A 16,057-nucleotide genomic window follows, 5' to 3' on the forward strand; every position below is an offset into this window, starting at 1 on the left:
CGCGGGTGGGCCGCCAGGCGTCGCGCTGGAGCCGCGGTTGCCCGGGAGACCGAGCCGGGCGAGTGGGCGGCGCGGAGCTGAGTGGAGCCGGGCTGCTGCCGGACTAGCTGGGCGAGAGTTGGGGGGGGAGTGGCTCCCCCGGCGGCGCGGCGGGCCGTCGGGTCCTGGGGCAGCGCGAGGTGGCCGCGGCGCTGCGGGACGAGGCCCGCGAGCCGGGGACGCTCCTCGTCGCAGCTCAGCGTCTGCGGAGCGGGGCAAGGCGCGGGAGCTGCACTTGTCTCGGCTGCGCGTCCCACGGTCCCGGCCCGGCCGGGCGGACCCGGCTGCCCCAAGAGCGCCGAGAGCCCGGCCCGCGTCTCCGCCTTCGCGACGAGGACCCGGGAGGGCGTTGAGCGCGCTCCCCGCGGCCCCGGAATGACTTCTCCGGGCTCTCCGCTGGCGCCTCTGCTGCTCCTCTCTCTGCACGGTGAGTAGCCTGAGCCCTCTGCTCCCGGTGGGGCCGGGCTGGGCCGGCGGGCCCGGGGGTGACCTGTGCTAGGTGCTGCGAACCCAACTTTGCCAGGGGCCATATTCGTTGCTTTCGGCTGGGGCTCACGCGCCCACCCTCAGCGCTGCTGTCCCGCCTGCGCCCCTGTCCCCCCTCCCCCTCCGAGCTTCTCAGGTGTCCCAGATCCTAGAGATAACTGCACCCGCTTCTCGGTTTCCGCGGACCCCGGACCTGCTTCTGACCCCGCTGTGCTTTTTAGATAACCACTCCCGCACTTACTGGGTCCAGGGAGAAACAGTATTTGGAGTCAGTTTCCGTTATCTGACGGCTCCAGGAAAAACAGAGGTGCCTTTAAAATAAATGAGAAAACTTTAAATTGTAGCTTTATCATAACCTTTAACAAGCATATGCAGGTTTGACTGAAAATGTGATCTTTACTTTAAAAATAACTATACAGTGTGCTACACTGTGTTCGAAAACAATATAGTTTTTGTACTCTAGCTTCTTCCTCAAAGCATTTAAATTGGCTTACAGAAATACAGAGTGTAACAGTATTAGAACAAAAAGACTAAATGTGTGCTTAATTTTTTAATGGTTTTTTAAAAAAACTATTTCATTTTCTACTCTCTATTTAATCTTTTTTACATTTTATTGTCTATGAAGAGTCATATTTAATCTGATTTTTCATCTTATACTGTGCTTTTTTCTTTTGTGAGTGCACTGTCCTTGGAATGTTTTCTGTCCCGTTTAATTGATGAGATTTATTGAGATTTATTCTAAAGGTTTTACTTAAAGAGCAGGTTCAGTGATTTATGGAATATTGTGGTTAAACTTGTTTGTTTCTGGAGATACCAATATGTTTCCCATAGTTTTGCGGCCTTAATTGAACTGATAATGTACCCATGGATCTTGAAATAACTTCATTTTAGTCGACTTAAATTGTTCAAATTTATTTAGTAGGGGAGAAAGGAATACAACATTTTGTATACTTTTTCCATAAATGCCAGTGAAGGAAATCATCAAAATTGCAGGTAACTTTATTGGAGTTCAGTAGGTATATTTTTGGTGATGATGTGTAGACAATAATTAAGTGACATGAGTATGTGCTTCCAAATTAATTTTGTCTGGTTGCCCATTTGAAGTGGCTGGCATTTTTCTCTGTCCTACTTCTTTCAAGTGTGAAATAATTAGAGTAAATGAGCTTTTTTTTTTTTTTTTACAATTTCTTGGTTTTAACTGAAAAATGGTATAAATATTATTATAAGAGATGCTGCAATTTTGGTAAAAATAATTTGTTCTTAACCTTCATCTATTATAATAAATGCTGCTCTTTTTGTAGATGCTGCTCTTTTTGTAAATTTGTGTATAGTCTGTTTTTGAATTATTAGGCAGTACTTTTCAAGAGTTGATGTAATTTGCAGAAACAACCTTACAAGGTCATCTGATTTGTTTCCTTTCCTTCAGCAGAACTATTCCTCAGCTGTCCTAGGGTGTTTTTAAAGACTTCCAAGGACAACTCAGCCTTCATGATAATCTGTTTTGTAGAAGTACTTTTCACCCTCAGAAATGAACAATAATGTTCATTTGTTCAACATACGTTTACTGAGCTGCCTTCTGAATTTGGGTGTCTGGTGGGGAGGGATGGTGGAGGACAAAGATGCATAAGAGATTGCAGCCCATAAGGAGTCTGCTGTTTTAAAACAGGCTGTAAGCATGTAAAATGATTAACAATACAAGGAATGGATTTTGAGTACCATTTATTATTGGTGATATCAAGGAAGACTTGATAGAAAAGTTTACTTTTGATCCGAACTTTGAGTGGGATTTGAATTGGCTGACATGTGAGTGGTTAGGCCTTCTTTTCAAGTCAAAGGAACAGCCTGGGCAAAGGCTATGAAATGGAAAGTGCAGGGGCATATTCTTGAAAGGCCAAGTGTCTAGCTGCTAGAGCAGGAGATGTGTGGAAAGGAGAAAGGGCTAAAAAAGCAGTAAAACAATAGTAGAGAGCCTTGAATGTTGAATTTGGGATTTATTTAGGAGGCCATGGGAGGGCCACTGTTACTCAGTTTCCTTAAGATGGGGAGGGGTGGTGGGTGACGAGCTGTTGTGTGCATCCTTGTGCCTAGTGTAACAGTCTCCTAGAGAATACCATGTCCTCACTGCCATTAAGTTGAAGTTAAAGGCAAAGTTGTTTTGAATGAATTAGGGCCCAGCCCTTGGTCTTAGAATGATGGGAAGGGGTGGAAACCTGAATGAAGTGGCTTCGTTATGAAGGAGGAAAAGAAATGGAATGCTAAGTAGGTAATCATTGTAGCATTGGCTACTACCAAGTCTTGATGCATGAAAGGTAGACATAGAGAGTCTCTTACATTTTTGAAAGAAAATGGTTGTCAAGAGATTTCTGTTTTTATTTTTGTTTGACTTTCTGTGGAGTAATTTCAAAGGGAACTTGAACTGAAAAGTTGACTTCTGTATAGTTCTATCAATAGGTTAGATATATCTGAAGTGTTTTTTGTGCTACTTGTGATTCCTTGAAATAGCAGATAACTTTCCAGCATCTGAGAAAATCTATAAAAAGAAAAGATCACATAAAAATGAAATGAAAATGAAAAGAATTATGAGCCTAAATGTTAACATTCTGAAAAAAGTCTTGCGAACTTTGGTTTCTTAGCTCTAACTTGAATTATGTAACTGCTTTGGCAGGATTCACTTTTTAGTAAAAAACCTGTAGTTTGACCTACATGAAAGGTGGCAGCCACTGGATGAAAACTTTAGAGAAATTAAGCTTAATCCACTGTATTTTCAATGTGGACTATTCAGGAAGGAATTTAAACATTAAATCACCAAGCACTTCTAAAATGTTATGCTTAGGACGGTTGTCAGACTCAAGGTAATGATGCAATGGGTAAAGACTTTTCCCCCCAGTAACAGTATGTGGCACATTTTCAAATGTGTTTTCACACTTTGATAGTGGAAGCATTTATAATGAAAAGTCTCATTTGGATCTTCATACTTAAACCATGTGATTTGGTGCCAAACAAGGTGATGTGCTGGGACACAAGATTATTTAATTGCAATGAGTTCTACAGAACAAGTGACTAGAAATACTAGCTGGTTTGGGGGAAATCGTGGTACTCCCACTGAAATTCTCATCTACATTAGTTCATTTAGAATAGGGATTCTGAATTTATGTTATCTATAGTAGTGATATTTGAGGCAATTGGAGGTAGGATTGCTGCATTTCTGGTAGTCCCCTCACTTCAAGTACCCCCCCTCTTTTGTTTGGTAAGGACTTTCTGGCACACATAAATCTCACCCTTGCATTTTGAGAAGGTCCCTTAGACCATCTGGAGGCTCTGATATCCTTCTTCAATTATAATTGAGAGTTACTGGTTTCAGAGGGGTTGTCAGTTCTTGGGTGGTGTTCAAAACACCATCTGATTTGAGCTGAATTTGGTCTTAAAAGTGGAAAGTTAATTAGTTACTTATTAGTTAAGCCGATTTACCTAAACTGTGGAAGGATTTTTTTTTTTCTTTCTATTAAAGTTTGGGTAATTGATTCCCTCTGTACCTGGTTTCCTACCACCTAAGAAAGGGTAGTTTGCATTTGTGAGGATTTAAAAAAAAAAGACATGAAGTCAGCCAAAGAAAATCTGTTTCCTAATTTCACAAATGATAGACTCAGCAGTTGATCTGATACCAGTTCATTCTTTACCATCGCCGGATAGATACCACAGAGGTCCTCTATGGTGGGACTCTGCCTCACATATGGATTATAGGAAGAGCATATTTTAGCAAATATCATTACAATTTTTATGTTTATAAAAAAGGATTAAAAATACAAATTTGGGGGGCGCCTGGGTGGCTCAGTGGGTTAAAGCCTCTGCCTTCGGCTCAGGTCATGATCCTAGGATCCTGGGATCGAGCCCCACATGGGGTTCTCTGCTCGGCAGGGAGCCTGCTTCCTCCTCTCTCTCTGCCTGCCTCTCTGTCTACTTGTGATCTCTGTCTGCCAAATAAATAAATAAAATCTTAAAAAAAAATACAAATTTGCTGATGTGAAACAAAAAGGTCTGTCCAATAAAAAAAAATTCTTAGAGGATGTGTACTTACTGGTTTCCTTTCATTTAGCATTTTGATCTTGAGAGAGGTAACAAACTGACAGTATTAGATGCATACTTTTACTTTAGAAAAGCTTTGCCGGTAAAGAAGTTGAGACCCCCAGAAGCAATGAATTCAGGAAATTCTTGTACTCCGTAGAGTTTTTCGGAAGAATCTTCAGAGAATTAGTTTAAAATCAGCAGCTATGAATGATAGTGGATTGGGATTTAGGGTTGGAAATTCAATGCTGTTTTTCATCAAGTGTCATAACTGTGTAATAACACAGTGTGACATTGTGAATATAACTCAAGTAGAGTGGGACCACTCCTAGACCAGTCTTAAAAGACTAATTAATCCAATATTTTTAAAAACTGGAAAGAGGTTTAAATTTTTTCTGAAGTCTGTTGAAGGTCACATCCATGGAAATTTTAACAAATGTCCTAGTTTAGAGAGCCCCTCGCCCACTTTTGTCTAAAGTCTCTCCCTGTTGACAGCAGTTGCTCCTGTGAAAACATCCCCGCTACCCCAGAGTTTCTTCCAGCTAGGATTCATTCCCTGTGGACCATCCTCTCAGTCTGCAGTGATGTTTGTATCTTCCGAAATGTCAGAAGTCTTCTAATCATAGCTCCATCCTTCATCATGTACTCAGAGATGCCTTAAGTAACATCAGACATCTTTTATAATACTTCATCTTTGGTTCCTTGTACCAGGTCCATCACTACCTGTTATGCAACTTCTGTCAGCTCCACAGATCAGGATCATTTGCCAGAACACAAAATACATGGCAAAAAGTGAGGGTGAAGTATAGTAAACATCACTTGTTGCAGAACACATTTCAGTCAGGCTAACATTTTAGGCTTTCATTGGTTAAGAAAGCTTATAGTGCATTTCACTTAAGCATATTGCCTCTGTGTAAGTGCAAACTGCCGTAGATTTAAGACAGTCTGCTTGTTAGCCAAGACTCTAGACAGTATGCAGATTCTTCATCATAGAAAACAAATTGAGGTTTGCTGGAAGGGAGGGGATTGGAGGGATGGGGTAACTGGGTGGTGGACATTGGGAAGGGTATGTGTTTTAATGAGCACTGGGCATTATATAAGACTGATGAATCACAGCCCTGTACCCCTGAAACAAATAATACATTATATGTTAATGAATTAAATTAAAAAAAATCTATTCTCTAAAAATCTAAAAATCTAATCTTAATCTATTCTAAGTACATTTTAGAATGATCCAAGATTTCTTGCTTAAAGGATTTCAGTGTTTCCATGTTGCTTATTGAATTAAGTAAAAACTCTTCATCATGGGGGAAAAAATGAAGATATAGTACCTACATCATCTGGCTATCATGAGATTCATGTAAGATAAAGTTTCAATAAATATTACTGTCATTACTCCCATTTTATGAAAGAAGAAAAAAGTATGCAGAACATGTAAAAATGTGTTAACAGTGTACGGCAAAGATTCTCAAACTTTTGGCCTTAAGATTATTGGGACCTTAAAGATTATTGAGGACCACAAAGAGTTTTTGTTTATGTGGATTATATCTACCAATATTTACCATATTAAAAACTAAAAGTAAGAATGTTTAAAAATATTTATTAATCAATTTAAAAACAACAAGAAGTCCATTGTATATTGACATAAGTAATATATTTTTGCAAAAAGTGAGAATTTTTGCCCAAACCAAAAAATATTAGCAAGAAGAGTGGCATGTTGTTCATTTTTGGAAATCTCTTTAATGTCTGACTTATTTAGATGACAGTGGGATTTCCCTATCTGCTTCTGTGTTCAATTTATTATGATGTATTTCTCTGGTTAAAATATATGAAGAATATCAGGCCTGACACAGATAGGTAGTTAGAGGAGGAAGGGGGTATTTTGATAGCATTTTCAAATAATTTTGGATATTCTTTGATATTTACCAAAACTAAAAAGGTAGTAGTTTCTTAAAGATTGGTTACCATGCAAAATTAGAAACTATATCAATAAACATTTCTTGCTCTGTTATTTTAAAATCCATTGGTGGGTGCCTGAGTGGCTCAGTGGGTTAAGCCTCTGCCTTCGGCTCAGGCCCTGATCTCAGAGTCCTGGGATCGAGCCCCGCATCGGGCTCTCTGCTCAGCAGGGAGCCTGCTTCCCCTCTCTCTCTGCCTACTTGTGATCTCCCTCTGTCAAAATAAATAAATAGAACTCTTAAAAAAAATCCATTGGTATATATTGCAACTTGAGTATGATTTTTTGGTACATGATTTTTTGGTACACTGCATGATTTTTTGGTACACTGTGCATTGATAATTTCGAAAGTATTGGTTCCTCAATACAGATTTTTACAAATGTTGACATACATTAAATTGTATAATATAAACACATCACATTTGTTAATATCACCACTGATCTTATCAAAAGTGTGTTTAAGTCTTGGAAAACTGTTAAGCTGCAGTGGCAGATACAGGTTTTGTAAAATTTTAATATTTCCCCAAATTTTATTACTGGGAACAGATAACTGTCAGTTATTTCCCTGGAAGAGATAGTCTTATTTTGTTCAATTTGGAGAAAATGCCTGCCACATACCTAAGTCTGAATAATTGTAGTCTGTAGGTTGTTCTTTCAAATAAAAATGCTGATCCATGAAACCAGCAACTAGTTCATTCAGCTTTGTGCTCACGGAGTCATGCCAGTGCTCTTCCCGGGACAGCCATTATGCTTCGGTCTGCAGCATACGTGACCGATGGTTCATGCTGCCCATTTTGTCACGCAGGATATTGTAAGAGGTCAAGATTTAATAAAATTACTGTTACTGCTTCATCAAAGGCATTCTTCAGTGAAACTGGATTGTCCGTTTTCATGGGAGCCTGTGATGTGGAGGCCCGCGAGGAGAGTTCAGTGCCCGCACCCAGAGGGCCGTAAGGCCCGGTGTTTCACTCACTGCTATGTCTGCACCGTCAGCGCAAGTGTCAACACAGGCACAAGCACATGGCAGTTTACCGTCATTAAAAACATAGGTTTTACCTCACCGATTTTCTGGGAGGATCTTGGAGCCCTGTTGGGTTCACAGACTGTATGAAACTCTGGTGTTACTATAGTGGAATGTTAGTTTCCTCCTTCCTTCCTTCCTTTGTTTTTGAGAATTGTTTTTGAGACAGCCCATAATTATTGCATACTATGTAAGATGGTATTAAGTGAAGTATGCATATATTATGTACGCATAATAAGCTCATTTAAAATTCTTTATTTGTGTATTTTATATATGTTTTTAATTACAGAAGTAACATATCTTAGGCATAAAAAATCAAACAACGCAGAAGTGTTTAAGAATTGACTCACCCTGCCTCCACCCACCAAATTTTCTGGTTTTGCTGTGCATTGTTCCAGACATTTTTGTAATGACAAAGTCTGCATGTACATGTACTTTTTTTCTTTAGTGAGGATCTTTGTGGGTCACACAGAGGACCAGTCATTTACATTTTTTTGGAGCTTTTGTTTACCCTCTATCTAGAATCTAGTTTCAAAATTCAATTATGTTTGAATGTATTTAGAAGGAAAATTATCATAGCCACTAGGTAGAAAGTGTGTGTGTAGGTGTGTGTGTGTGTATTTTGTGTGTGACTAACAACCGCCATGCCACCAGAAAATTTTTCAGGAGTTACTCAATTTATTGTTTTAAGTCAATTTTATTGAAATATAATTAACTATTTAATTAACTATATAACTGACTAATTAACTATAAGATGCTCCTATTTTCAGTATAATATTATATAATTTTGATAAATTTATGCACTTGTGTAAGCAGAGTCAAATGTAGAAATTTCCATCACTGAAAAGTTCCCTCATCTGCCTTTGCAGTTAAGTCCTTTGCTCTTGGGTCTGTCAAATGTCAGTTTGTTTCTGTAAGTATACATTAATTTTGACTTTTTAAAATTATGTTACGTTAGTCACCATACAATACATCATTAGTTTTTGATGTGGTGTTCCAAGATTCATTTTTAACATATTCATTTTCACGTATAACACCCAGTGCTCCATGCAATATGTGCCCTCCTTAATACCACCACCAGACTCACCCATCCCCCCTGTAAAGTCACTCACTGCCCTCTCTAAAATCCTCAGTTTGTTCCTCAGAATTGATAGTCTCTCATGGTTCATCTCCCCCTCTGATTTCCCCCCTTCACTTTCCCTTTCCTTCTCCTAATGTCCTCCCTGTTATTCCTTATGCTCCACAAGTAAGTGAAACCATATGATAATTGACTTTCTCTGCTTGATTTATTTCACTCAGCATAATTTCCTCCAGTCCCAGCCATGTTGATGCAAAAGTTGGGTATTCATCCTTTATGATGGCTGAGTAATATTCCATTGTATGTATGGACCACATCTTTATCCATTCGTCTGTTGAAGGGCATCCTGGCTCTTTCTACAGTTTGACTATTGTGGACATTGCTGCTATAAACATTGGGGTACAGATGGCCCTTCTTTTCACTCCCTTTGTATCTTTGGGGTAGATAACCAGTAGTGCAATTGCTGGGTCATAAGGTAGCTCTATCATTACTTTTTTGAGGAATCTCCACACTGTTTTCCAAATCAAAACCACATTGAGATGCCACCTTACACCATAGGATGCCAAAACTTAGCCAGGCAAAAAACAACAAATGTTGGCGAGGATGTGGAGAAAGGGGAACCCTCTTATACTATTGGTGGGAATGTAAGTTGGTGCAGCCACTTTGGAAAACAGTGGGAGATTCCTCAGAAAACTAATTCTGACTGTTTTAACTTACATAAATGAAATCACATTATTTATGCTTGAAAAGTACAGACTTCAGGTTTTTTATTAAAAAGATCCATGTTCATTTTAAGTTAAAACAAAGCAGGAGAAAGGAATATTTCAACATATCATTCCAAACCACGCCACCCAGAATGTCCATTTTAATATTTGATGATTATGATTTACTTTTTGATAAATCTAAATAATTACTATCATTTAGAATTGTTTATGTGCTTACTTTGTTCTCTGAATTAGTACCTGTTTTCACTGCCTATTTCTATCCAAATTGAAGGATAATTTGTATATATACGTATGTTACTGGTCAAAATGTCTTTCCTAGAATTTGTTAGAAATTACTCCATATTTTCTGGCATTGACTGTTGCTGTGCTGAAGTCTGAAATCAGTCTAGATTTAATTTTTCTCTCTTGAGAGTGATTTACTGTTTGTATCTGGATGTCAAAAGCCTTCCTTTATCTTTATAGTTCGATAGGTTAGCCATAATTTATAGTGGTGTGCTTGTTTTTATGAGTTTTTTTTTTTTTTTCTGTGAGATATTGTGTCTTTTCAATCTGCCTGCTCACTTCTTCCTGAATTTCAGATCTATTTTCCTGTATTGCATTTCTGGATATTTCCATATCTGATCTTATCTTATACTACCTATATATTATTTTTACCTCTTCTAGATAATTTTATTTTTAAAATTTTTAATTCAGCTTTAACTAAACCCAGTTCACTCATTTTCTCATATTTTTTAAAAAAGAAATAATGTCATAAGTATCATTCTATAACTTATTTGTGAAACATACCAATTTAACAAGGGTATTTTTCCATCTGTTACATGGAGCTTCCTCATTCTTTTTGATGATCATTCAGCATATCATAGCACCTATATGCTGTATATTTAACTATTTCCCCATTTTTGGACATTTATGTTGTTTTGGATATTTTTTTAAGTAAGCACATGCCCAGTGTGGAGCCCAGTTTGGAGCGTGAACTCATGACCCCTAAGATCAAGACCCGAGCTGGTATCAAGAGTTGGACATACAGCTGCCTGAGCTACCCAGGCACCCCTATTTCTGATTTTTTTATATTAATGATGTTGTACTGAACATCTTTGTACATATAAATTTAATAAAATTACACATTTCTGAAGGGTCTGACATAAAGTCTGGCATTAAAAAAAAAATGCTTGGTTAGTGGCAGTTACTGTTATAAGGATTGGTCATCTCCAACTTGAGTCAGAAGGTAAAAGAGTTCTGTATAGGGAGTACCAACAGGAGATGTGGCCTGGGACACATCATACAATTCTCCAGGCTTGCTTTCATTTACAAAATGAAGGAGTTGGATGAGGTAATCTCTTGTTCCTTTCCAGCTCTGTAATCTCATGATTCTTTGACTTGGCATCCAAGTATTAAGAATATTGGCATAAAATAAGTTGGAGAGACTATATGGCTAGTTTTAACATATTTACAAGACTTATAAGATTTCCAAACTTACAGATTTTCAACACTTGCCCTATTTTAGGACAAGTTGCTTGACTTTCCTCTCCTTTTCTCCCATCAATATAATGAGACTTTCTTTAATTCTAGGAATTAAAACCATCCTTATCTATTGTGGAAAGATAAAAAGTGGTTTCAAATATAAAGACTCTTATTTTTAAATTGATTTTTTTTACTATGTACATAATTATTCTCTTAAATCCTTTATATCATATATCTTATATGTGTCAGGAGAGGGTCAGTGATAAGCAGACTATAAATATGACAGAAATCTTTTTACCACAATCACTATATTCTGGTCTTTTATCTTGATTTCTAAGACTTTTTTCTTCCTTTCTCTCATAAATTCTTTTCTTTGTCTAAATTTTATCTGTATGAGGTTACATGACAAATACAGATATTTTCCTAGTACTGCTGTTGATTGAAAAGCCTGTGAACTTTTTTACAAAGATTTAATTGATTGATTGATTTAGCGTGCTCCAGTGGGAGGAAGGGCAGAGGAAGAGGGAGAGAGAAGGGCTTGATCTCATGACCCTGACATCATGACCTGAACTGAAACTAAGAGTTGAAAGCTCAACTGACTGAGCCACCCAGGCACCCCAAGTCTGTGAACTTTAAAAAACAAAAACAAAACCCAGGGAGTTTTAGTTAGGAAGATAGTGGTACTTAAATGGAAAGCTTTGGGGGGTGTGGTTAGGGGATGTCTGGATTCTGACTCAAGGTCTTATGTCATTGATGGTGTTTCCCAGCTCTTTTCTTTGCATTTTTATGAAAGAGGATGTTTTTATACAAAGCCAGGTGGTCTCCAAAATTGACAAAAGTTAGTCACATTGGCAGAATTTTCAAAATAATCCAGAGATTCATAAACTCAATGCCTACTATGTTGTCTTAGTAAGTATAGTTTGTTTTCAGATCGTTAAATTATTCCAAAATAGTTATAGCAACTTAAACATGATTCATTTTCATGAATGTATTTTCTGAAATTGTGATTTTTAATGCTTCTTAATTCATGATTTCAGTGTCCTCAGAGCAAGGCATGTTTTTAGTTGGCCTTTGATCAATCTGTATTTCTGGTTTCCATCTCAACATTTATACTTCTTTGGACAAATTAATTGCTCTCCCCCACCCCATCCCACCCCTTCTTCCCTGGTTCCTTCCAGTTTAAGGGGTTGAGTTTTCTTTCTTATTAATAAGAACGTGTAAGGTTGTGAGCCACGGGGACCTGGACCAGCACGGTCTCTTAGAGGCTTTAATTCCATAATGTCCTTGATCTGAGGAAGCGGCTCAGTAATCTCTTCACAATTTCCATGACCAAGCCATCTGCCTGCATTAAAATAAATCAAATCTGCTTACTCCTTCAATGTCTAACAAATATTCTATAAACTGATGATGAAGACCATGAACACAAAAATAATTTGCAGTCTTGAGCACTTCCTCTGAATTCTCAGCTCAGATTCTCTTGACATAGTGGAAGTTGGCACTTCTCTTTGACTTGAGTAAGGGTAGTGAAAACTTTTCCCTTACTCCTTTGGTTACTGTTATCCCAAGCATGGCGGGGAAACTAATTCAGCTTTTCCACATCGAGATTAACCTTCACAAGCCTTTCCTTGCCCTTCTGCTTCATATGTAACAGCTAATTAGGTAAACGTGTGTGTGGGGGTGGGGTGGGACACACGCTGCTGCTCTTGGGCAGATTTGTGAATCTGTGTGGACCGTGGCAACACAGTGCTGTACACATGTGTACTCCTGCGGCCCGTTCCTATGCAAAATAGTTTATTTTTCATATCTGAAAACTCCCAAATCTTGAGAATATTTCTTCTTAGTTTTCTTAACTTCACTCTCCTTTCTTTTCTCTCCACCCTCGAGATTTTTACCCTTATCATTTTAAGTTCACGTTGTTCTGCCAGTTTTCTGGCTGATGTTTCCTTCACCTCTCTTCGCTTTGATCCACCTTTGCTTTTCTGCAAGGTTGCTTTTCTGTCAAACACTGCTTTCATCATATTCCTCTCCTCCAACAACCAAAACAACACAAACTCAAAACACCTTAAAGGAGAAATTCTGAAGTTTTCCTAATATCCTCTGTGCCCTCTGTCTTTCTGCTCTTCCCCACCTAGCATGTCCCCAGTGCCCTTTGCCACTCTGGTCCTGTCTGCCTCTTCTGTTTTGTTGCCCACATTTCCCAACCTCTGCTGGTGGATCTTTCTTTTTATTTTTTTTAATTAACATATAATGTATTATTTGTTTCAGGGGTACAGGTCTGTGAATCATCAGTCTTAGACAGTTCACAGCACTCACCATAGCACATACCCTCCCCAACGTCCATCCCCCAGCCACCCTATCCCTTCCCCACCTCCCTCCCCAGCATTGCTCAGTTTGTTTCCTGAGATTAAGAGTCTCTTAGGGTTTGTCTCCCTCCCTGGCCCCATCTTGTTTCATTTTCCCTCCCTACTCCCCACGACCCCCTGCCCTGCCTCTCAGATTCCTCATATCAGAGAGATCATATGATAATTGTCTTTCTCCGATTGACTTATTTCGTGTTTTGCTGGTGGATCTGAAACTCCTCACCTCCTTCTCTTGAAAGCCATATTCCTGCTCTTCCAGGCCCAGCTCCAGCCTGGTCCCTCACACTGTGGCCTGACTCCTCTGTAGGGGATCCTTTCTTCTCATGGTCTGTGAAGGCAGAACAGTCTGCGCTGCTCGCCTGGTAGGTAGCGCCTCCAGATAGCCGTGCCTCATTCTCTCACACTTGTTGCAAGCTCCAAAGGATGAGTGCTCTGTGCCTGCACATGGTAGGCGATTGCTTTGTCGAGTGAATGGGTAAATGTGAAATCTCTGCTTTCAGTGCCTTTTATCTTGTATTACGTAACGGACAATCCAGTTCTCTCATTTCACAGGCAAAGAATTGAAATTCCATATATGAAATTGAGATATGCCTGTAAATTTAAAATTTTTTTCCTAGCGTATAGGCATTTCTCATTTTCAAAGAATGAAAAAAAAGACATTGCTGCTATAAACATTCGGGTGCACGTGCCCCTTCGGATCACTACGTTTGTATCATTAGGGTAAATACCCAGCAGTGCAATTGCTGGGTCATAGGGTAGTTCTATTTTCAACATTTTGAGGAACCTCCATGCTGTTTTCCAGAGTGGTTGCACCAGCTTGCATTCCCACCAACAGTGTAGGAGGGTTCCCCTTTCTCCGCATCCTCGCCAGCATCTGTCATTTCCTGACTTGTTAATTTTAGCCATTCTGACTGGTGTGAGGTGTTATCTCATTGTGGTTTTGATTTGTATTTCCCTGATGCCGAGTGATGTGGAGCACTTTTTCATGTGTCTGTTGGCCATCTGGATGTCTTCTTTGCAGAAATGTCTGTTCATGTCCTCTGCCCATTTCTTGATTGGATTATTTGTTCTTTGGGTGTTGAGTTTGCTAAGTTCTTTATAGATTTTGGACACTAGCCCTTTATCTGATATGTCATTTGCAAATATCTTCTCCCATTCTGTCAGTTGTCTTTTGGTTTTGTTAACTGTTTCCTTTGCTGTGCAAAAGCTTTTGATCTTGATAAAATCCCAATAGTTCATTTTTGCCCTTGCTTCCCTTGCCTTTGGCGATGTTCCTAGGAAGATGTTGCTGCGGCTGAGGTCGAAGAGGTTGCTGCCTGTGTTCTCCTCAAGGATTTTGATGGATTCCTTTCTCACATTGAGATCCTTCATCCATTTTGAGTCTATTTTCGTGTGTGGTGTAAGGAAATGATCCAATTTCATTTTTCTGCATGTGGCTGTCCAATTTTCCCAACACCATTTATTGAAGAGGCTGTCTTTTTTCCATTGGACATTCTTTCCTGCTTTGTCGAAGATTAGTTGACCATAGAGTTGAGGGTCTATTTCTGGGCTCTCTATTCTGTTCCATTGATCTATGTGTCTGTTTTTGTGCCAGTACCATGCTGTCTTGATGATGACAGCTTTGTAATAGAGCTTGAAGTCCGGAATTGTGATGCCACCAACTTTGGCTTTCTTTTTCAATATTGCTTTGGCTATTCGAGGTCTTTTCTGGTTCCATATAAATTTTAGGATTATTTGTTCCATTTCTTTGAAAAAAATGGATGGTACTTTGATAGGAATTGCATTAAATGTGTAGATTGCTTTAGGTAGCATAGACATTTTCACAATATTTATTCTTCCAATCCAGGAGCATGGAACATTTTTCCATTTCTTTGTGTCTTCCTCAATTTCTTTCATGAGTACTTTATAGTTTTCTGTGTATAGATTCTTAGTCTCTTTGGTTAGGTTTATTCCTAGGTATCTTATAGATTTGGGTACCATTTCCCCTTTTTGGCCATTTAGGTATCCTCCTATGTAAATTGTCTGCTCAAGTCTTGCTGTTTTTTTTTTTCTTTATAGCTCTATTGAGATATTATCCACATGCTGTATAATTTACCCATTTAAAGTGTACAATTCAGTGGTTTTTGGTATATTACATTATTTATTTTATAATTCAATGGTTTGGGTATAATGTGTCATTAATTTTTAATAATCATAGTAAAACATAACATAAAATTAGCTATTTTAACCATTTTTAAGTGTACAAATCAGTGGCATTAAGCATCACAATGTTGTGCAAATATCATCACCATTTCCAAAGCCTTTTCATCACTTCAAACAGAAACCTTATGAACATTAAGCAGTAACTCCCTGTTTTCCTCTTCCCCCAGCCACTGGTAAGGTCTAGTCTACTTATATTTCTATGAATTTTCCTATTCTGGGTACCTCACATAGGTGGAATCATACAGTATTTATTCTTTTGTGACTGGCTAATTTCACTTAGCATAATGTTTTCAAGAGTCATTCACATGATAGCATGTGAATCAGAACTTCTTAAAATCTTATGGCTGAATAATATTTCATTGTTATGTGTATATATATATATATATATATATACACACTACATTTTGTTTATCCATTTATCTGTTGATGAACATTTGGTTTTTGTCAGTTTTTATTTATTTTAAAAGATTTATTTATTAGAGAGAAAGAGAGAGAGAAAGACGTGGGTGGAGAGGCAGAAGCAGAGGGAGAGAATCTCAAGCAGACCCCTTGCTCAACTCAGAGCCCCACTTGGGGCTTGATTCCAGGACCCTGAGATCAAGACCTGAGCTGAAATCAAGAGTCTGATGCTTAACTGACTGAGCCACCCAGGTTCACTTGCCAGTT

The 16,057-nt window shown here is 38.7% G+C and overlaps 1 protein-coding gene across 1 annotated transcript in view; it reads left to right on the plus strand.

Moving 5' to 3' along the window:
• Positions 1-352: 352 nt before the first annotated feature.
• LOC111150311 (immunoglobulin superfamily member 11) overlaps positions 353-16,057 on the plus strand; it is a 138,832-nt gene continuing 123,127 nt past the window's right edge. The window contains exon 1 of the mRNA XM_022507768.1: positions 353-466. Coding sequence (XP_022363476.1) covers positions 415-466 — 52 coding nt within the window. The 5' untranslated portion in view covers positions 353-414. The remainder of the gene's footprint in view (positions 467-16,057) is intronic.

This window comes from Enhydra lutris, unplaced genomic scaffold (genome assembly GCF_002288905.1).
Source record: "Enhydra lutris kenyoni isolate GAN:26980312 unplaced genomic scaffold, ASM228890v2 scaffoldscaffold2, whole genome shotgun sequence".
Lineage (NCBI taxonomy): Eukaryota > Metazoa > Chordata > Mammalia > Carnivora > Mustelidae > Enhydra > Enhydra lutris.